Genomic DNA, 22641 nt, shown 5'->3' with positions numbered 1-22641 from the left:
TGTATGTTGTTGCGAACCGGAAATGTTCGTCTCTTAGTTACGTTATCCCTATATGGTACGCATATCAATACAGCATATCACATAAATAAGTTTCCACAGTGTCAAAGTAAATTTATTAGATTATAATTCTTGAAATATTCCTTAGAGTGCCACGCATTTTTGCTGTAAGAACCACTATTTCGCGTTTGCCTGTCAACGGCTGCTGTGATGGAATTTATTTTCTGGCAAAGTATTTCGTGCGCATTGGTAACAAGTCGAGTTTCAGGCGCTACAGAAGTAAGTTTCCAAAGGGAAAATATACAATAATGTTATTGGTTTTCTTTTTCAATAGATTTGGTACAACTGTGGTACAAAATTTTCGTGTTAGCAGGACTTTGTTAGTAGGAAAAAAGTATTTCGAGGTTTATAAGTGGGTGGTAAGCAATTAACCCTCGAGGAACGTAATAGAGATTAATAAAAATGGCTATTCCAATAAAAGAGTTCCTAACATTTTTAAAAAATCGCATACGGTTGTTGGAAAAATCATAAGGGCGTTCAAGAATAAAAAGTGGATAAACCCTGTAGCTACGAGTAGCGGCGAAACGAGTTGTGGAAAGAACTAAAATAATTTCTGGCCCAAATAAATTAATATCAGCTCCGAAAATGTATACTCAATGGCAAAACGAAGGTACTAAAGCGCTTTTAACTCAACCCTTCACAGAAGATTGCCTGAAGTTGGAAAACATGAACGCGTTTCAAGAAAAATCCCACATTTTAGCAAATTGAATATGAAAAAAAGATGCAATCTTACCAAACTCATGCAATAAAACTACAAATACACCTTGGAATAATACACTTTGGACAAATGAATCTATGATTCGGTTAAAATACTCTCATTGGAGGGTATATGTGTGAAGACAGAATGGAGGATCGCTGTTTTATAAGTGCCCTAAACCAACATTTAAAGCTTCTAAAAAAGGGGTTATGGCTTGGGGTTGTATTTACGCAAACGGGTTAAGGAAAATAGCAATGTTGTAAGCAAAAGTAAATGCCAACATTTACTTAAATATCATTAAAAACGTTGCAATAGCTCAAGAAAGGAGACTGTCCGGTAACGAGTTTTTACTATAACAGTACAAGGATCGGATTCATACCGCCTAAAAAGTCAAAAAATACTTAGAGAAACAAATATAAACATTTTAAAATCGCCACTCTAAAGTCCTGATTATCCCTTATTGAAAACGCTTGGTCAATTTTTAAACTTCACATACCGCAACAAGCGCCTCAAAACTTCAACGAATTGAAGAAGCGCATTAAGAAGCTTGGGAATAAATTGGATGAATGTAAAAAAACTTATCAATACGTTAAATAATCGTATATCCAATATGTCTTTCCTAATTGCGGCTACTAATATACAAAAGTAAATGGTAACTTACTATGAAAAATTTTGCGCGTCTCTTTTTGTTGAAAGAATAATTTAATTTTAATGGGATTCGAGATACTAGTTTGTTTAGTAATTGAAGGAATTGATATGTATTTTCATTAATTGAAAGATCATTGTACTAAACTGCTAAAATGTTAAAAGTATATCGAACCTTTTAGCAGTTTAGTTAACAATGATCTTTCAATTAATGAAAATACGTATCAATTCCTTCAATTACTAAACAAACTATATACATTTTGGCTAAGTGTAAACTTATTTATGTGATATACTGTATGTATGTACATATGTAGACTGCTTCCATTTTGCAGCCTCATTTGTCACTAGTTTACGTGCGAACTACGTGCATGGCACCCCAAGACATTAAATTACTTTTAAAAACTTCATGGCTCAGCAGCTTCCGTTAGAGCAGATTAAGGAGTTTCTAAGAGGAACTCAGTAAACGTTAGCAAACGACCATTTACAGCAATTTAGTTAAGAAACTATACGAGTATATGTATATAGAGTGTAGTGAGTTCCACAATCAATGGTTACATACGTGGAAATGGACTGAATCGTTTACTATTTCCATTTGTATGCGGCACTGTTGTGTCGATATGTTAACAGTCAAATTTAATTATTTTTCTTTTATTTCGTTCAATTAAGTCTATGAGTTAACAACATTACAGGCTATGGCGCGTACCAAGTAAATTTGAGTTATTAAATATAATTTGGAAATATAAATTCAAAAAATGTAAGCAAACTGCTCTCGGCAAAGGGAAGCCAAGTGAAACTATGATTAAAAAATCATTCAATAAAAGGTGTACTTCAGTGTTGCCACAGCAGTAAGAATTTTTTAAGCAAAAGCAAACCAAAAACTATAAACTATAAAAACTAATTAAAACCAGTACATACTTACGCAATTAAATTCCCAGCCGAAAGCCTCCGATTCTAGCGCTGCACTACTTTCAGTTTGTAAGGTGTTTTTCAATAGGTGCGCTTCAACTTTTTTCCGATAGGGAGGGCGAACGACGCAATATTTTTTATTTTTCGCTTGTCATTTGTAAACTTCATTAGTATACATACATATCATCATGGAACGCTACACACTTGAGCAACGATTGCAAATCGTGGAAATTTTTTATGAAAATAATCGTTCTCCAGATCGAAATCGATACCGCGACATGATAAACGATTATTTTTGGCCGCAATTGAATGGTATGGACTTAGACGACATGTGGTTTCAACAGGACGGAGCCACAAGCCACACAGCACACGCTACAATTGATTTGTTGAAGAGTAAGTTCGATGAGCGCATTATTTCCAGAAATGGACCGGTCGAATAGCCGCCGCGCTCGTGTAATTTGACGCCTCTAGACTATTTTCTTTGGGGTTATGTGAAGTCATTGGTCTACAGTAACAAGCCGGCGACGATTTGAGAGCTCAGAGCCAATATTGAACGCGAAATTGCTGGAATTTCGGCCGATTTATGCAAAAGAGTGGTCGAAAATTGGGTTCAACGATTGGACTTCGTAAAACGTGCACGCGGTGGTCATGCAAAAGAAATCGAATTTCATACTTAAATGTATATGTTCAAACTCGATAATAAAAAAAAGTTAGTTAAAAAAGTCAAACCGTTTGTGTTTTATTCAAAAAAAAGTTGAAGCGCTCTTACTGAAAAACGCTTTACAATCTTGTGCCGCCATCGCTTTTTTGTAAAGGAGCAGAGTCTTGCTGAAAGGTGTATGGGCTGGCACTGTCACTGGAAATCTTTGAGTAAAGAAATGTCGTGGCATGGCATGTTCACCTAAACCCATAACAGTGGGTGGAAACTTTGTGTGCATAACAACAGGAACTTCTGTAGGATTAGAACATATCCATCTGTCACTTCTGCGGTTGATCTATTGGTCTTGGCGCATCTCAGGCGCTTTAGGTTGTTTAATTTCGTGTAGGATTTTTGATCGGATAACTCGCTGTCCTTGGGTTTTTCGCGACATAAAATGTTTTTTTCGCATAACGCAGGACTTGTATCGGAGATTTTCAGAGACAGCTCGACGGATAACCCTTTGACTCTTAAAAACACTAAACTCCCTCAGAAGGGCACTTATTGATTTTGAAGGGGCCACCATGTAGTAATCGATTGCCCTCGTTGAATAACTTCTACAAATCGGATCACCGCGTGACGCATCCAATTTACAACTAACCTTTTGAGCAAATAAACGGTCGTACTTAAGAAAATTTGAGATTTCTAAATCGGTGTGATTTGTGCACACAACGACGATAAGACTATAACTCTATGTATTTTCCTTTCCTGAGTTAAGTTGTAGTCCTCCCTGTATATGTATGTATATAAAATGAAGAAAAGTAGGAAAAGCACGTAATGAGTACACTAAGCGAAATAGATAAATAAAGAAAACAAATTTCTCAATTTTTCTTCTAAAATAACTCCATATTTAAAAAAAAATCGGTGTTTCCACAATCGGACCCATTACAACAGCGAAAAGTAATTATGCAGCATCTTTCGGAGATTGTTTATATTGGAAAAATTTAAATTTGAAAAGGTCGAGCGAAGGAGCACCAGGAGATTTGGTGGCTCCTAAAATCCTAAACAACTCAGGCTAAAAAGCCCATTGTATTTAAAACTCTGGAAAGGGGGTAGATAGTCAAGGAGAGAAGGATAAAAGTATCAGAGAAAGAGATAGGAAAGAATAGAGACAGAGATAGAGATAGTTATTCCTGTGAGAATTTTCCAGAGAGTTCAGTGCTATACGCCTTCTCCTAGCATGACAGGCACATTGGGTCCTCATTGATTTTCCAATGGTCGTCATATGCTGACCCCATGGGTTGTATCCTGTAATGATACCGCCCATCAACCGAACGTCTTTCCTTCTAAGTTTTAGTAGAAAGCTTCACAGTTTTCTGTTCGGACTTGTCACAAAACACTTTGCAGTTCTGCAGCGTTCTAGACCGGACCATCGCTCTTTATGTAGATTCCCTACATAATCACGGATCCAATTCATGATTCCTGCGGAACTGATTCCGATTATGGGGTCTGGCCCCTGGGGGGGGGCACCGCTGATCCTCGGTTGACCAATTCGTTGGCGATTTCGTTTCCTTGACCACCGGAGTGTCCCGGAACCCATATAAGTACAAGCCTGTTTTGTGTTGAGACAGAATTGAGCTTCCCCTCACATTCTTGAACAATCTTTGAGGTGTGCTTTGCTTTCGCGATGGCCTTCAGTGCAGCCTGACTGTCACTGAAAACTCCAATCTGTTTCCCGCTCCATCTCCTCTCGTTTATCTATTCGGCTACTTTCAGGATGGCAAAAACTTCAGTCATCGATTTTGTCCAGATTCCTCTGCACTTTCGTGCAAAGCCTCCTTAAGGATTTATCCGATGTTAGCGCACAGACGTCGTCCGCATATGCTTGGACATGAAAAACGAGTTGCTGCATCGCAGCTTGTAGAGAGTCTACGACCAAGCACCCCAGTAGCGGAGAAAGAACATCCCCTTGGGGCATCCTTGCTTGGCCCAGACGGTGATTAGTTCGTCACTGTTCTCACCAGCGGTTAACAGCCTCTCAGAAAGCATGGAATATATCCATTTTACAATGGTTTGAATAACTCCGTGTCGTTCGGCAAAAGAAGATATGGAGCCGAAAGTGGCATTATCGAAAGCCCCCTCAATGTCCACGAACACGCCCATTGTGTATTCTTCAGCTTCCAGTCCGGCTTCAATCTTCCTAACAAGATCGTGTAAGGCTGATTCACATGATTTTCCACTCTGGTAAGCGTGTTGATTTCTACTAAGTGGACTTCTCGGAAATCCTCGAATGAGTTTCTCCACCACTCGTTCTAGACTTTTCAACACGAATGATGTCAGACTGATTGGTCTAAAACTGTTTGCTAAGGAATAGTAGTCTTTTCCTGGTTTCGGAATAAATACTACTCTTACGCGTCGCCATTGGGATGGTCTATAACCAAGTGCAAGACAGACTGTGAAGATCCTTTTCAGGGACGCAATCAACCTGTCTCCTCCTCTTTTAAGCATTGCTGGATATATTCCGTCAGGTCCAAGGAACTTAAAGTTATCAAAGGACGACAAGGAAAACCTTATCGATTCTTTTGTCACTATCGGACTAGCAATATACCACCTGTACCTAGAGGTTCCACCCTTGCTACCGTTATTGTTCTTGCGACTCTCTACTTCAGAGAGTTCTACTACCCGGAAAATGGGTTCCGAGTAGAGCATTAAACGTTTCCGATTTGGAAATGGTGTATGAACCATGAAGTTTTCGAATGGAACTGTTTATATTACTTTATTATAATTACTAAAGCCCAAGATTTTTTCTGTCTCCAAATTAGTTTTAAGCAGAAAATGTTCGTGGATTTTTGTAATACAATATTTTAGTGCTAATTTAGCTTAATATATATCAGTTCAGTCTTACTGAACGATTTCGTAAGTTAAATTCTTAAAGGCCTTTTATCTTGCTTTTCAAATTCAGTTTGGTAATGGTTGTTGGGCTACTAAAATTACACTGCCATGGTGTGCCCACTGCCACTGGAAATCACACCATAGCGACAACAACAACAAATGAGACCGCAACTAAAGATAAGCTAATGACACTCAGCAGAAGCAATGGCCAGCAAAGAACACTTTATGCAAGTGAAATGCACGAAAATCTAAATGCAGCAACAACAACTAGAACAAGTCTGGGGGAGGTGGGCACAGAAGCAACTGCAACAACTGCCACCACATATGAGCAACATTCCTTTGCCACAAATAACAGCATCGACATTGCCGTGTCACCAATGATGAGGTAAATTTAAATGTTTTTCCATGGCAAATCAAAATTTAATGAGTATTTATAAAACCTGAAAGTTGTTGAAAGCCCAAGTGTACGCTTTACTTTCAATCTTTTCTAGTCAATTACCAGCTGATGTAGCTTTAAGTTTAAAAGGGTCCACCCAAACTGACAGCGCAACCCCCACCACCACCGCCGCCACTTCCAGCGGCAATGGGGCACCAGCCAAACGTTTTCATCACCAATTGAACTTCTCTCAGCATCAGCAACAACACCCACTTCCCACCATTACACCTGCAATGCAAGTGGCGCGTATTTACGAATCCTTTCGCGCGCTGCCTGAGATGGATCTACACTCTACTGGAGGTCTGCCACGTTTCAAACGGATGTCAGATTTAACAACGGACGACAGTCCAGCCACAACAACAAACACAAGCATAACCACTGCATGGCCGACAACGACAGCCACCACAGCGACAAGTGTGGACGCCAATGTGACAACAGCAACAAATATGCGTAAGCGCACGGCCTCGGCAGACATGTTGAGTCGCAACATATCCATTATTTTGGAAAATCTACTTAAAAGCTATGAGCAGTCACAACTGCCAACACACGGACAAGGTGAGTGGAGCTGGGCGCTTAAAATCATTTACCAAAACAATTTTTCAAATATATAAGTTAAGTGAAATAATTTTGAAAGGTGTGCCAACGGTGGTGCGGACCAACATTCTTATACGCAGCATGGGGCCAGTGTCGGAATTGGATATGGACTACTCCATGGATTGCTATTTTAGACAGTATTGGCACGATAAGCGGCTGAGCTTTCAGGGTCCCATACAAAGTCTTTCTCTGAGCATTAAGGTAGAGTATAAAATGTTTACTTGTATAATACAGGATAAAACTACTAACAAATCTACATATTTTAAGAGAAAATAAAAGAAAATAAAAAAAAATAATTCAGACATATTTAAGTAAATTACTTTTTAACGTCAGATGCTAGATAAGATTTGGCGGCCGGACACGTATTTTTTCAATGGGAAACACTCACATATACACACCATCACTGTGCCGAATAAATTACTGCGCTTGGATCAAAATGGTGGCATCTTATATTCCATGAGGTAGGTATTAATTCAACGTACCTGTTACATTTATATCCAAAGTCAGATACAAGAAAAAAGTCCAGGTGCCTTAAAGAAAGGGAAATTCCTCTTCTACAGCAAGTGGTAGTGCGAAAAGCTTTACAGCTAACTTGACTACTAAAAAAGGCCAGGCCATCGGGTTATTTCTTGCTAAATCAGGTGTTATTTGGGCATTGCCAGTTTTTTCGTATTGGAGAAAATGGCAGAAACTCCGGATTATTTCTGGATATTAAACTCTTATTTACATAGTGGACGAATGTGTTACCATAGTTATGGGGATTTTAAAACAAAATTTCAGTCGAGGCAATATTCCAAGTACATTTTGTAAAGTGTTTTTCAACTTCGATTTTCCTGTTAGTAGTAAATTGTTTTGGCAGCTAAAACAGTTTCACGCCATCCGTTTTGGCAAACGTTAAATAGAAAATCTGTTTGATGAGATGTGTTCGGCTTCTCTCGAGAACCTTATAAAAAAATAGACATTCACTAAGAACAAGAAAACAAAACCAGAATCCGGCCGGACCGAAATTTATAAGACCCCCGCACATTTTACTAAAATTTTATTTGAGCTGGCTATTGATTTTTGGAAAAAAAAACAATGCAAAAAAATTAGAGTTATGCCTTCTAACATTAAGTGAATGGGCGGAAATTTAGTCCTAACAAAAAAAAAAATGGGCATGACTATATCCGATCTCAATAACAGTTAAGTCATATTAAAATGTGGTGGAGAACAATACGCGTTTGGCCGAGATTTATTCAGGCAGACGTTGAACCGCCCATTTTTCAAAATTAAATTGCTTAAGTTCGTGGGTTCATCATTGCCCTAAATCCGAATAATTTTGCATTATTTATAACAGACGAGATATAAAGGGTGGTTAAGTTTCAAAGGCCGGTGTTGATTTTCAATAAAATAAAAATTTTTAAGAAATTATTATCATTCCTCTTTATTATGATAATACTCGTATGGCTCAATTGCGTATAGAACAAAATATCGGCCAAATGGCCGCCGCGGCCTCGGCGGCACACCTCCATCCGATGGTCCAAATTTTCGATGACGTTGAGGCATAATTGAGGTTCTATGCCGTTAATGTGCCGAATTATCTCATTCTTTAGCTCTTGAATTGTTGCTGGCTTATCGACGTGCACCTTTTTTCAAATAACCTCAAAGAAAGAAGTCCAACGGTGTCAAATCACATGATCTTGGCGGCCAATTGACATCGCCGCGATGTGAGATTATTCGGCCATCAAATTTTTCGCGCAAAAGAGCCATTGTTTCGTTAGCTGTGTGACAAGCGGCACCGTCCTGTTGAAATCACATATCGTTCACATCCATATCTTCCAATTCGGGCCATAAAAAGTTCGTTATCATCTAACGATAGCGGACACTATTCACAGTAACTGCCTGACCGGCCTCATTTTGGAAAAAAATACGGCCCAATGATGCCGCCGGTCCATAAACCGCACCAAACAGTCACTCTTTGTGGGTGCATTGGTTTTTCGGCAATCACTCTTGGATTATCATTCGCCCAAATGCGGCAATTCTCCTTATTTACGAGTCCACTGAAGTCAAAATGTTCCTCATCACTGAAGATGATTTCCTTCGAAAATTGGTCATTCACTGTTGCCATTTCCTGCCACCATTCTGACCATTGACGACGCTTGAAATGGTCAAGAGGCTTTAGTTCTTGAGTCAATTGCACCTTGTAAGCGTGTAAATGCAAGTCTTAATGCATAATACTCGTATTCATCAACCACGAGCGTGAGAGGTGCAATTGTTGGGCACGACGACGAATTGAGGGGGACTTCTCTTCAACCACACTATCGCGAACAGCAGCAATATTTTCTGCAGTACGAGCTGTACGAGCATGCACTGGTGTTTTCACATCTCCTACAGACCCGGTTTGCTCAAACTTTTGCACAATTTTTCCGATTGTACGCACATTTGGACGATTAAATTGACCGTAAAAATCACGAAGTGCGCGATATGTATTTTGATTTGAACGCCCGTTTTCATAATAAGACTCAATAACTTTAACGCGTTGCTCGATTATGTTTCTTTCCATGGTTCAAATTGAGTTAATCTGCAATTGAAAAATGTCAAGTAAAATGAAAAAAAAAAATTTTACGTTTAGGTGTGGTTCACATTCAACATCGGCCCTTGAAATTTAACCACCCCTTATAATAAGTTTTTTGATTTTTAGAAAATTGCCGTTATATGGAACGAAGGCGTAGTTATTGCTAGGTTCCGCCCATTTTCAAAAAGATTTATTGAAATACATTATATTTTGGGCGAGTTATGTACGTATGTGTCTTTACCTATGCGTATGTAAAATGGGAAAACTAGAGTAGAATGGGGTAAGATAGGTCATTTTTTTTTGGACAGCTCTTGCTACGGTGTTTTTGCATTGATTTTGAAAAATAAGCAAGATTTTGAAAGGTTATTTATCTGCTAACATTTTGGTTATACTGACTTATGTTTGGCTAAATATTTTGGAAGCTGCATTCAATAAGACAAAGGTACTTTTTTCGATATTTTCAAAATCGGGGGGCACGATAGGTCACTATATGTGAGGGGAAAAGAACAATGTACATGGCTTGGAAATTAACGTTTTAACTTTTATTTATAGAGTATGAACACTACACATGTTATAAAAGTTAGGAGTTTTTCTTTAATTCATCACGCGAGCACGTAATGTTTCGAATGGAATTTTAAATTGTTTAGAGGCTGATGGAACACTAGCGCCATCTCGGACTGCCGCGATTGCGTTTTTTACGTCCTCTTCACTTCGTTTCGGCGTTTTTCGCACATAATTACGCACCATTTTGCTGCAAAAACAATTCAAATTTATTTTATTCAGTTAAAAGTAGTGACCTATAATGCCCCAGACGGCTGACCTATAGTGCCCCCAAGCACATGTTTTATGTTAGTGTCGATATTTTTTTTAAAAACAAAACTATCAAAAAACTAACAATTATTCGTGTTCAGCATTATTTTCTACGTAAAATAAAACTCACCCGACAAATATTTAGAATAAAAAAAATGCTATCTCGGAGAAAAGCTCACAAAAAACTAAACGGCGCCAGAACTAGGATAACTAATCAATGGTGACGGCCGAAATGACAGTCGCGAACGTTGTTCCCCACCACGTATTCAATTCACATAAGACGAGTGACCTCTGCAAAAACAGTGCGACGAAAACCCCACGTACCTATTGTGCCCCCATACCTATCTTACCCCATTCTACTCTACAATTAGCAAAACCGTAGACAATTTCAGACATTAAAATTGTCCAACAGTACTCAGAATAAAAAAGCAAATCGAAATATTAAGTCCAATAGCAGAGTGAAAGTGCATGAAACACCAAATGATAGAAAAAGTTTCTTCTAAAAGCGGTTGCCCCTCGGTATGTGAGTTTGAACTCGGCTGGCCATTTGCCTACCGTGAAATTTAGTAACAACTCCTTGTATCCTTATATAGTATACCAACTGTCGTTTTCTATCTTTGGCCCGTACATGGCCTGTTACCAAAACAATCAAAACATTGTCGAGTCCCTTGCTGAAACAAAAATCTTCTGAGTTTACAAGTTACGTCCGGCAAAAGAGTATTTTGCGGACCCACATAAGCTGTGCCTTAAGTATATAAAAAATCAAAAATACCCAGAAAGGAGGACACTTTCTGTCAATAAAGACAAGTGTTTCTGAATTGGATTCTTCCATTGCATGACAAGAACATCGCACTCGTTTCATAATGTCCACGTTTTTTTTAAATTACGAGTATAGATACGACAATAAAACTAGTTCGAACCAACTCCAATACTTCTCCAGCCCTTTACAACTTTCTAATACAGTCTCTTACGTATTTTTACCAAAAAACATTTTTAATCTCATAGGGATACATCAGTTTGAATTAAAAATATCAATATATTGAGAGATTTTTTTTTTTCGAATTTTTTTCTTTTCACAGACTCACGATAAAAGCGACCTGCCCAATGGAACTAAAAAATTTCCCGATGGATTTACAGTCGTGTCCACTAATAATCGGCAGTTGTAAGTCAAATGAGAAAAATCCATAAGCGACATTTAAATCTATTTCACTTTTCCTAAAACAGATGGTTATACAAATCGCCAACTCGTCTACGAATGGAAGGGCGAAGCTGACGCGGTGTCATTTGTGCCCGGTATGACATTGAACCAATTCGATTTGATTAGTATGAAACACCGTAATTTCACCTATACAAGGCGCGAGGGAGATTTCTCAGTGCTGCATGTCGCCTTCAATTTGAAACGACACACTGGCTATTTTCTCATTCAGGTGAGTAAATAAATATAATAGGAGTGGAAAACTTTCAGTTAACCTCTCATACATTTTCAGGTTTATGTACCCTGTATATTGATTGTGGTCTTGTCGTGGGTGTCCTTCTGGATTCACCGTGAAGCCACTAGCGATCGTGTGGGTCTTTGCGTGACTGCTGTACTCACTCTATCCACCATTAGTTTGGACTCGCGCACCGATTTGCCGAAAGTAAAATACGCAACAGCCCTGGATTGGTTTCTGTTGATGAGTTTCCTTTATTGCATAGCAACATTGTTGGAGTTTGCGGGTGTGCATTATTTTACAAAGGTGTGTTAGTCAAAAAATTGTTCTGCGACGAATTGATATTATTTATGCCGCTATCTTTTAAGGTTGGCAGTGGTGAAATTCCCATAAGTGAGGACGAATGGGAAGACATTGACGATGGTGTGCCTGATGAAGAGGGAGAAGAGGATATACAAAGTTGCTCGATAAAACGCAGCAATGAATCTGTTTGCGAACTACAACATCCTTTGGCTGGCAACTTTTGCAAACGCAATACGATGATATGTCCCATTTATAATGTGAGTTTTAAATTTATTCGCATCTTAACACTTTTTTATGGCTCAGCAATTTTCTTCTAATGCTGCGTTTTCTTGCCTTATTTTCATCAGGACCCAGCACAAATATATCCGGCGCCATCTTCGCATGCCTCTACCATGGAGCGTACCACGCAAACCGAGCCACCAGTTATCTCCAAGGCACGACAGATGTGGCTTTGTTTTATTGGTGACGAGAAATTTAGAAAACAGCGCGAACGCGATGCAGCAGTGGCAAAAGGTATTGAAAAGTTGCGCGAATATATGGGCAAATAACCTGAATAGTAACAGGTTTACACCTGGGTACTTACCCACAAATACCCAATTTCATATCCGAGTATTTACCTAATTTCGGGTAGATACTCATTTGAATAAGGAGTCTATTTTTGAATATATTATTTGAATAATTCAATTTAAGAATTGTAACATACAACAGAAAGTCAAAACGCCGTACCCTCTGCGTTGTATTGGTGCATTTGTATTTTAGTTCTTCGAGGTTTGCCTTTAATACCATATTTTGCGCCCAATAGTGGAAACACATTAAAATAATAATGAAAATCGTTTTAAGCCAATACACTCGTCCATTAGCTTGAACCAATTTTCAAAGCACTCCTGCTACTCAGCTTCTGCAAGCGTTGAAAAACAGCGACCTCGCATTTAATTTTTGATGTTCGGAAACAAAAAGATCTCATAAGGTAGGGCGGATAAACCAATATACTTGATCTTTTGTGTGCTCAAAAATTCTCTTATGTAATTCGATGCGTGAGAGATCGCATTGTTGTGATGAATAACTTTTCGCCTTCTATGGTTAGTTTTCTTTACTTCTCTGAAAACTTCTGACAAAGAAATGGTACAGTTGCGACATGATCAGATTTTCCGAAAAAAAGCGACCATTTGCATTGAGTTGATTCTCCGCGATCAACTTTTTTTGGACTAAGCTCGTCACTGATGTTTTGTTTCCTGCTCATATGCACAGATTCAGGATTTGTCATCTGTTACGATGTCATATAAGTGCTTTGAACCACCGCGGCTGAATTTCCCCAACTTTTTTTAAGCCAATCAACACAAGTACTTTTTGGGTCATACCAAAAATCGTAATAAATCATCGCGCGAAAATTTTCATGAGTTAATTCCATCTTTTGGAACTCACTAGCAAAAGAAGAAATAAAGTTCCCAAATGGAAACGTTATATGCACGTTTATACAAAAAAAAGTACCAAACCTGTCGATAAATATAGCGATTTTCAGCACATCACGCGTAGTGTTGCAACGGCGTAGAGTTTAAAAGGCAACCGTCGTACTGAACATTTCTTCCAAGTAATTAATAAATTAAGTAAAGTGGGCATATTTTTAATTGGTCATTATATGTGGGGTATTTTTTTTTAAAGCTTGAGAACTTCAAATGATTATACAAATATTGATAAATGATTACAGAAATATTGGTGGAATGCTTTTTTTATTGTAAACTCGTCTTCAATCATACCCAAATGCACTGACCTCTACTCTAATGTCACCATTGCGTGTCTTTTTAAGGTTGGAAAGGAAATCACCGATCCAGAAAATCTAAAACCTGCTTATAAAATTTGAAATTTTTTTACCAGAAAAGATATTTCACAGGAAATATCCCATAAATATTGGATTGGGGAATAACTTCATAGCGTTTTTATATTTTCTTTTATTTTACAACGATTTCTTAAGAATGGAATACCAAGAAGGCAAAAATCATTTTCGACCCTGCTCTTCTTTGCTTTTCATTGAGGTCAAAAAGCTGCCGAAGCAGCCCGGGACATTTGCGACGTTCAAGGAGAAGGTGTCATAGGTATTCTACAGCATGGAAATGGTTCGCTAAGTTCAAAATTGGCGACTTTGACGCCTTCTGAACTCGATGGAGAACGTCTCAAATCCCTTGAGAAGGAGAATGGTCGCCAAACCAGTCGTGGATTAACGGAAAAAGTGAACTGCGATCATAAAACGATTCTCAATCACCTTCATTCAATGCGATTTACTCACAAATTGGGAGGTTGGGTGCCTCTCGAGCTCAACGAAAAATACAAAGAAAGTCACGTTTAAATTGCTTCTCAGCATCTCGCCCGCCATCGAGCAACACGCGGTCATAAACAGTGCTTTTTGTACCGAATCGTCATGGGAGAAGAGAAATGGTGCTTATACATCAATATGAAGCAAAGAAAGGAGTGGGTGGCTCAAGGAAATACGCCAAAGCCGATAGTCAAGCCGGATCTTCATTCAAAGAAGATAATGATATGTATTTTTTGGGACTGGGAGAGCATGGTGCCGAGGGGAATGCTCGAAAAGAATGTCACGATCAACAAGGAGCTGTACATTGCCCAGCTACACCGCGTAAATGAGGTTATTCAATTAAACAGACCTGATCGATATGGTCAAACCATACTCCTTCACGACAACGCCTGTGCCCATGTTGCACAAGTCGTCAAACTCACGCTCCAAGAGCTCGAATGGAAGGTCATTTAGCATCCGCCGTATTCTCCGGACCTTTCGCCGACCTACAACCATCTTTTTGGGTCCCTGTGAAACCATATGAAGGGTGTTACCTTCGATAACAAAGAGGCCCTTGAAAACTGGCTCAACAACTTCTTTGACACCAGACCAGTCGATTTTTGGCATAACGGCATGAAAAAATTGGTCGAGAGATGAGAAGAGATTACAACAACGGCGAATATATAATTTTCGGTAAAAACGCTACAAACTTATTTCCCAACCTAATACTTAAATGGATGTCACTTTTTAAATGAATTCAAATTTTGTAAAAGGTCTTCTACAAATTATAAGTACAGACAGAATTGAAAATGGTAGATAATTTCAGTGCATTTATATTTTGGATATGACATACGTCATAAGTCCGCCACGGCAACTAGCTACATTTTCCATTCGATCAGTCCGGTTTTGACTACTTTTTCCAATAAATCTGAATAATAAATCTAAACGAACCCAAACAGCAAAAATGTGACGCAAACGATGGTCATTTGGTTTGAATTCTTGCACGAGCTGCATTTTGTAGGCAGGTAAGCCAAGATCCTTATGTAAAATTTTCGACGTATTCGAAGGAAGTGGAGAGTTGAAGACGAATCGATATTTTGGCGTCTTCTTCAACACGCGCACAGATAGTTTTTTGTTTTTTTCCAAAATAAATTTCCACAATTTGGAAGCGTTGTTCTGGTGTTAAACGGTGTCAGTTTGTCGTTCTCAGCCGTCAAATCATAGTCATCGATATCGACAGATCCTATGAAGCTAAGCCAACACCCGATACATAAATATATATAATTATATACATAAATGAAAGATACGGTGAAAGTAGGAGTCAGCATAGAAAGTTTGACGGTTTGCAGAAGTTGGCAAAGCCCTTAAACATTTCATCTCAAAACATATATTAGGCATAAGAAAGACTTCCTTCTGCCGCTAAATACTGGTAGCATCTAGAGTAATGGACACAATGTAGGGGACATAATAAGCAACTCCATGCTACCTGAGCAAATTAGATAGTTCCACCTAAGAACAGTAAAGGCGACCTGTGCTGAGTTTTCGTCCACCGGATTTCATCAAATTCAAACTATTTGATATCGAGACACTTATAAGAGAATTCTTTATATCTTTAAGCACATTTCTTCAATGCATTTATTGCGTTTTGCTATACAATGGGGGGTAGCAGATGATGGAAGCTTTGACTGCGTTGAAAAACCTAAACATAAAAGAACATTCCAGATTCCAATTGCGAACACGAGAAAGAAAAAATTCTTGATGATATTTTAAACCTGCCTGAGTAATCTGAAGAAATAGCAAATTTGTTCTTAATTACATAGTTTTTCCAATTTTCCAGTGTTTTTCCACTTAATAAGAGTGAGTGTGGTATATATTGCCCGTCCCAATTCAATATGATCTGGCGACTACTATTTGTTGGCCAAAAGTCGTCAAATAAACAAGTTGATTTTAAATTTGGAGCTTGGAGCCACTGATTTAGAATCTGTTGTCAGATTTTAAGAATTCAAATTTTATATTTTTAACCCTTTTGCCCTAAATTTATATATATATACTAGCAACCCGCCCAGCTTCGCACGTGTATAAAATATATACCCTATGTCACTCACTGAAAAAATGATTAAAATCGATCCAGTAGTTTTGGCTTATTCATTACTGCCCGTTGCTCGCACGCGTTAAATTTGAAGTAAAACAATTCCCCTTTCTTTATAGCATGAAGATTTCCTGCTATCTTTGGGATATCTCAATTCATACCCTACATTTTTGCATATTAACTTTTTGCATTTTTACATATGTATTTATTTTATTTTTACAACAATTACTATATTACAGAATGTCTTTATATACAACGTTCATAGCCTTCTTGTCATTAGACAATACAAACATGTTTTCTCTAGAGGTTACTCTTGAAAGAGCGACATACAGTTGGCCATGTGAAAAACAGTCAACACTCAAATCTAAGCCTGCAACGTTGAAGGTTTGACCCTGAGATTTATTAATGGTCATTGCAAAAGATGTATTTACCGGAAATTGTAAGCGTTTAAATTGGAATGGTAGATCCGATGGTATCAGAGGGATTCGGGGAATCAATACATCTTATCCGGTACCACATCCTGTGAGTATTGTGCACTCTATTATGAAAGTGTTCAGTGATTATACCAGCAAACGCGTGCCATTGCAAAGTTTAGGTGGACTTAGGTTTCTTAATAAAATAACAGGACAACCTATTTTCAGCTCCATTTTGTGAGGAGGGAGTCCAGACGGTTTCAAAGAATTTAGAAATTCTGTAGGAAATTGAACAGCTTCTTCCAAATCGAGAACAGTATCGACCGAGTAGTATATTTTCGTCGGCGCATCAATCTTTGAAATAATCAAGTTATTTACTTTATCTACTTGTTCGTTAGTTGGTGACAGAATAGCTCTTTCTTTAAACCAAGATATTGTCTTATAACTTATGTTATCAATGTCTGGATAGACATTGTTGACTAACTCTTGGATGTTGTCTATCAAAACACAAAGGTTTTCTAGGTTAATCCTTCCCTCACTTTGTGTTAATTCTCCATTGCCAACTTTTAGCAGCATCTCTAGAAATAGCCTGTTCTCACGTGAAGATGACGAAACCCTCATATTAGTTTTAAGATCTAATTTATTGGCATGCGACCTAGCGAAGCATTTATTTCGTCAGCACGTGTTCCTCGAGTCACAACTGGTAGGATTTGACGGCAATCTCCTGAGAACAGAATTGTACATCCACCCATAGGTGCATTTTTGTTGCGCAAATCGCGCATTGTCCTATCCAGTGCTTCCACAGACGTCTTGTTTGACATGGTAGCTTCGTCCCAGACTATTAATGAGCAGTCACGCATCAATTTTCCTGTATTGCGATGTCTAGAAACACTACAGACGCTGTTATCATCATCGGTGGCGATTTTCAGCGGGTGCTTCATTGTAGAGTGTGTGGTTCGGCCTCTTTCCAAAAGACTCTTTCCAAAAGAGTAGCGGCAATGCCGGATGACGCAACAGCTAACGCAATTTTTCCGGTAGATCTCAATTACTAATTACTGTTGTAATATCTTGAAGAATATTGTTTTTAATTATATGCTGTAAAGAGCCATATACATACATAGATCTATATGAAAACAACAATGTATTTAAGGTATTTAATTGGATAAGGATTAATGTTGTACCTATTTGTTGAAATCGTTTCGAAAATAAGCTATTAGTTGTCGTAAAATGTAAATGACAAAAAATGTTATTGTATGGAATCGATAGCAAACTAAACGCGCTCCGAATCAATAAAAACTATTCAAAAACTGTATTTTAATTATGTGCGATTTACTAATATAGAACGTGAAAATAGCGTTTTATTTCGCTGTAAAATTGTATGTACATATAATTACATGGAATTCAGTACATACATAGATACATATGTACATACGTCCGAAATGAAATAATGCGAGCGATTCGTAAATACATACATACATACGTCACCATACGATGTAATTCAACATTAATGAGGTGTGGTGAGATTATCGCTTAACGCCTGTTGCTTCATTCGGTTGACAGCGAACAAACACACAAACAGCTTTTTTTGGAAAAAGAGCTGCGTTTGTTTAAACAATTTTGGTTAAATAACAAATAAATCAATTTTTTTTTTTGATGCAGAACGAAAGTAAATATTTCAAAGTTAAACTTCAAGAAAGTTTCATTTTAATTGGTTGATTCGTTTATGATTTATGGCCGTGAAAACAAAAAATTTATGTATTTTTGCCACATTTTGACCGATTGCCACGCCCCCTTTATATATTTCTTCACATTATATAGATATAAACCTTCCTCTTCAATCAATCTATCTTTAAAAAAAAACCGCATCAAAATCCGTTGCGTAGTTTTAAAGATTTAAGCGTATAAGGGGACATAGGGACAGAAAAAGCGACTTTGTTTTATAATATGTAGTGATGTAGCAGGGCTTGTCAACGTCGCTGATTTTTGAATGTAAGTATGAGGTTGCGACCCATTTTCGATGTTGTAAAGAAAACAAATAGGTTTCCTAATTATTGATATTGATTCTGTATTTAGCATTTAGTCTTAAAAAATATTCGCTCTGTCGTGATATTTCCCTAATTTTCATCTATGTATTTGCTATTTGCTTCATATAGGCGCTATATCTTTATATGTAATATCATCAATAATATTTTGCAAGAAGAAGTTTAAAAAGCGGCTTCTTTTGCATCTTGTTGGCGGCTTCTTGCCAAACATAGAAAACACACTTGGGAGTTTTCTAAAAAAAAACCCATTACTCAAAAAGTTCAAGGAAAAGCTACATGATCCTCAACCCACAAACTTTAAATTGAACATTTTAGTGCCATAAGGCTTGAAGACACAAAATGAAAGCAAATTTGTATAGCTCTAACTCAAATTAGAGTCCATTTCCATTTTTATTTAACATAGCTGATGATATATATATTTTTTTTTTTGTTATTCACAAGGCATTGCCTCCGTTATCAATTTCCATTCTCTATTTGAAGGGCGCAGAATTACTCGAAGAATTATTCAAATTCGAAGTACGATGATGCTGCATGTAAAATTTGTTTTTAGGAATGTTAATTTAAAAGCTTTAAAAAAACAATGAGTATACACTTTTTTACTCAGGAAAATTAATTTAGTGATGGGAGACAAAAAATGTATCGATATTTTAAATAATGACTTTTGGCCTGTAAGCAGTAGTTTTTAGATTTGAGTTCACTATTTTGATTTTTTGTTAATGAACGTATCATTAACAGTTTCCAATTGGAACATGTTTTTATTTAGTTTATTTACGCTCTTTTTGAATAAAACAATCAATTACAAGTTTTTCTACACTGACCTCGAAAAATGTTTGCAGTTTTGTCGCGTAGAGAGTTTGACTATCGCCTCTGGATAACTTATTTCGATAGCCGTTAAAATGAGGCAGCACTCAACACAGACTTTTAGTAACGGGAATATAATCACTCACATATTCCGAAATGTGAATGTAGAATTTTTGTATGGAAAGTTTCGCAACAACGATACTTTCTTTTTGTTATATTGAGTTTTTCGTCTTATCATATTTGTACACTACACTAAAAAAATTTTCCCAGCCACATATTACTAGTTTCATCTGGAATTTTAATAAAAGTGATTTCAAAAATGATAATAAATATTCAATAATTTTTGTTACAATTTTTTGCTTAGCATGGTTTTTACTATTTTTATTATATTCGACTACAAAAACAGTGTAACGAATAAATACTTAACATGTATACTTTCCCTATCATTTTCAGGTACCCGTTATGTCAACAGCGTCTCACTTATAGATCGAGTTGCTCGCGTTGCATTCCCCATGTCTTTTGTGTTCTTCAATCTGCTCTATTGGTTAGTATATGGAATGTACAAAAAGGAGTTCACTTGGTCAACAATAAAGGGCTAAGAATCCAAAGATCATAAAAAAAAACCGTAGGGAAGCATATCAGACATACATATACACGTATGTATGTACTCACAAAGAGTGTTAAATCAATTCGAGGGAAGCCAAATTTATCAAAATCAAATATTTATAGGAAAGCAAATAAAAACAAACGTCAACGCTTAGTTAACATAATCAGAGCAATAAAAACAACAAACACATCAACATCGAGCTTCTTTTATATTTAATTAGCCAACATAGTGAATATTTAATTATAGTTATAATCGCTTATATTATTAGTAAGCAAACATACATACACTTACTTATGTATACAAAGCAAACCAATACAAATTTAAATAAATTATTAATATTATACAAATACTAAACAGTAAGTAGTTATTTAAGCGAAATGTGTGTAAATGTGTTAGTTATTAATAAATTGTTGCATTGGCGTTGTTAGTTGATTTTAGAAGAAAATAAATAAAAAAATAAAAAGTAAAAACAGCAAAAAGATTTATTTAATTATATAAAGCTTTTATTATAGTGACACAAGAAGCTAAGGACTTCAAAGGTCATCCAAACAGGGCGAAGGTTAATATTTGGAAAATTCTATGAAGAAGTACATTTTAAGGGGTCCCGGTGGTCTAGAGCTCGAAAATGTAGGGTATTTTCGGGAATTTTTTTTTTTACAATAAAAAAAAATGAAAAACGATATTTAATTTTTTAGGCTTTTTATTTAACATAAAAAATGTCTTTTTTTTTTAATTCTAATAATTTTAAAAACGGCGCAGCCCTCCCGAAAAATTGGACCTTGACGGTGTTGTTCATTTTGGCTCTTCTATTTATCTGAAACACAAAACGCAAAAAATTACTAATCATTATGACTGTAGCTATATCCCGTTCTAGAATAATAAAAAAATTACAAAATGGCGCGGTTTTGAATTTGACACTGCTAAATCGGGATTTTGTTCTTAAGGTTTCTAATCAAAAAAAATACGAAATAATTAAAATAATAATAATATATGATTCTAGTACGGGCGATAGCCATTGATGTTGTGAACCACATATTAAAATTCCCCACGATTCGGTTTAATAGTTTTTGTTTTTCTGACAACACCAGGCCAAAAAAAGTAACTTCGAGTGCGCGGAGCACGCTCTCCATCTAGTTAATGAGCTATAGAAGCTATAATATTGGGAATTTCCACATGCAAATTTTACAGTATACTTTTAAAATACTATACTTTCGAAATATTGAAAAAACAAAAAAATCGATTTTTTGAAATTTCTAGAGCGCCGGGTCTCCTCAAAAATGTAGGGGAAAATGGGGAGTTGTGAGACACAGGGAGTTGTGAGACATCGTTACCTTTCAGCATTGTTCACTTGTTTACATTCGATTTTAAGTGTCAACAAGTGTTCTCGATGCGATCTCACTTTTCAGCTAGCATTGGTCATATTTACATGCATTCGACGCGTCTCTCCAGTTACTGTGTTTTGGAATTTCTTGGTAAGTTTTTTTCATCATTTGTTTTCCGATACATTCGATCAGTTGTTGAAGCAAATTGCAAATGTTAATATATACAAATTATTAATTGTCCTATTAGCTTTGAATTTACACATTCACTTGGGCATGAACGTTCGATGTGTTTATGACTACGCAGCCATTTATAAAAAAAACGATTTGGTGAGTTGTAAGACAACAAATGTGGGGAGTTGTGAGACACCGTTTTTTTCGACGTTTTAACGCATCTTTCATAAGTACCTCGCAATATTTATGCATTGTTTGTATATATATCATGAAATTTTTCTGCAAATGCCGAAAAAGTTAAGCAGAAACAACTCCATTCATTGCAATGTATGCGATCGAGCTGCGCACCTAAAGTGTGCCAATTTACGAACTGGTTATTATACATGTTCCCACTGCGAATCATCAGATTGATGGCATTGCATTTTTTATACACTTTTTTATAACAATTGTCTTATCTTTTTTATTTTTCATCTTAATAAAGAACTAACAACTAAAATAAGTCATTTCTATTGATTTAAACCATGGTGTCTCACAACTCCCCACATTTTTGTATTTTGTATTATATTTTATTTTATTTTATACAATTTTCATTTTAAGGAAAATTGTAATTTTGTTAAATAGGCCATACCAATAGCTTCCCGTATTCATTGACTAAAGATTCCATCGTTGACATATGCAGAATATTAAGATTTTGAGTAATACGGGTCCAAAAACAAAACCCGTCTCACAACTCCCCCTTCTCCCCTACTAACTTATTATATTAAAATTTTCATGAAAGCAAAATTATGGCGCTGTAGGCAATGAACTTAAGTAACTCATTTAAAAATATTCTTTAAGGCTTTGTTAATCACTTTGAAATGTATAGCCAAAAAATTATATTGCTCGGGGGTGTTTCGCAAATTTCATATTTCATTTCCTATTACACTCGAGAACAACTTCAAGAAAAAT

General features: G+C 36.8%; 1 protein-coding gene across 1 annotated transcript; it reads left to right on the top strand.

The window, feature by feature from the left end:
* Positions 1-1364: 1364 nt before the first annotated feature.
* Positions 1365-20523, top strand: LOC128857590 (gamma-aminobutyric acid receptor subunit alpha-2). Its single transcript, XM_054093342.1, has 11 exons — positions 1365-1399; positions 5878-6219; positions 6326-6825; positions 6905-7065; positions 7198-7325; positions 11308-11390; positions 11453-11655; positions 11716-11964; positions 12027-12218; positions 12309-12474; positions 20047-20523. The coding sequence occupies exons 1-11, from the start codon at positions 1365-1367 to the stop codon at positions 20190-20192; spliced, it is 2205 nt and encodes a 734-aa protein (XP_053949317.1). The 3' UTR covers positions 20193-20523.
* Positions 20524-22641: the final 2118 nt, after the last annotated feature.

The sequence above is a fragment of the Anastrepha ludens genome, chromosome 3 (assembly GCF_028408465.1).
Source record: "Anastrepha ludens isolate Willacy chromosome 3, idAnaLude1.1, whole genome shotgun sequence".
NCBI classification, from domain to species: Eukaryota; Metazoa; Arthropoda; class Insecta; order Diptera; family Tephritidae; genus Anastrepha; species Anastrepha ludens.
This window is presented reverse-complemented; position numbering and strand designations above follow the sequence as displayed.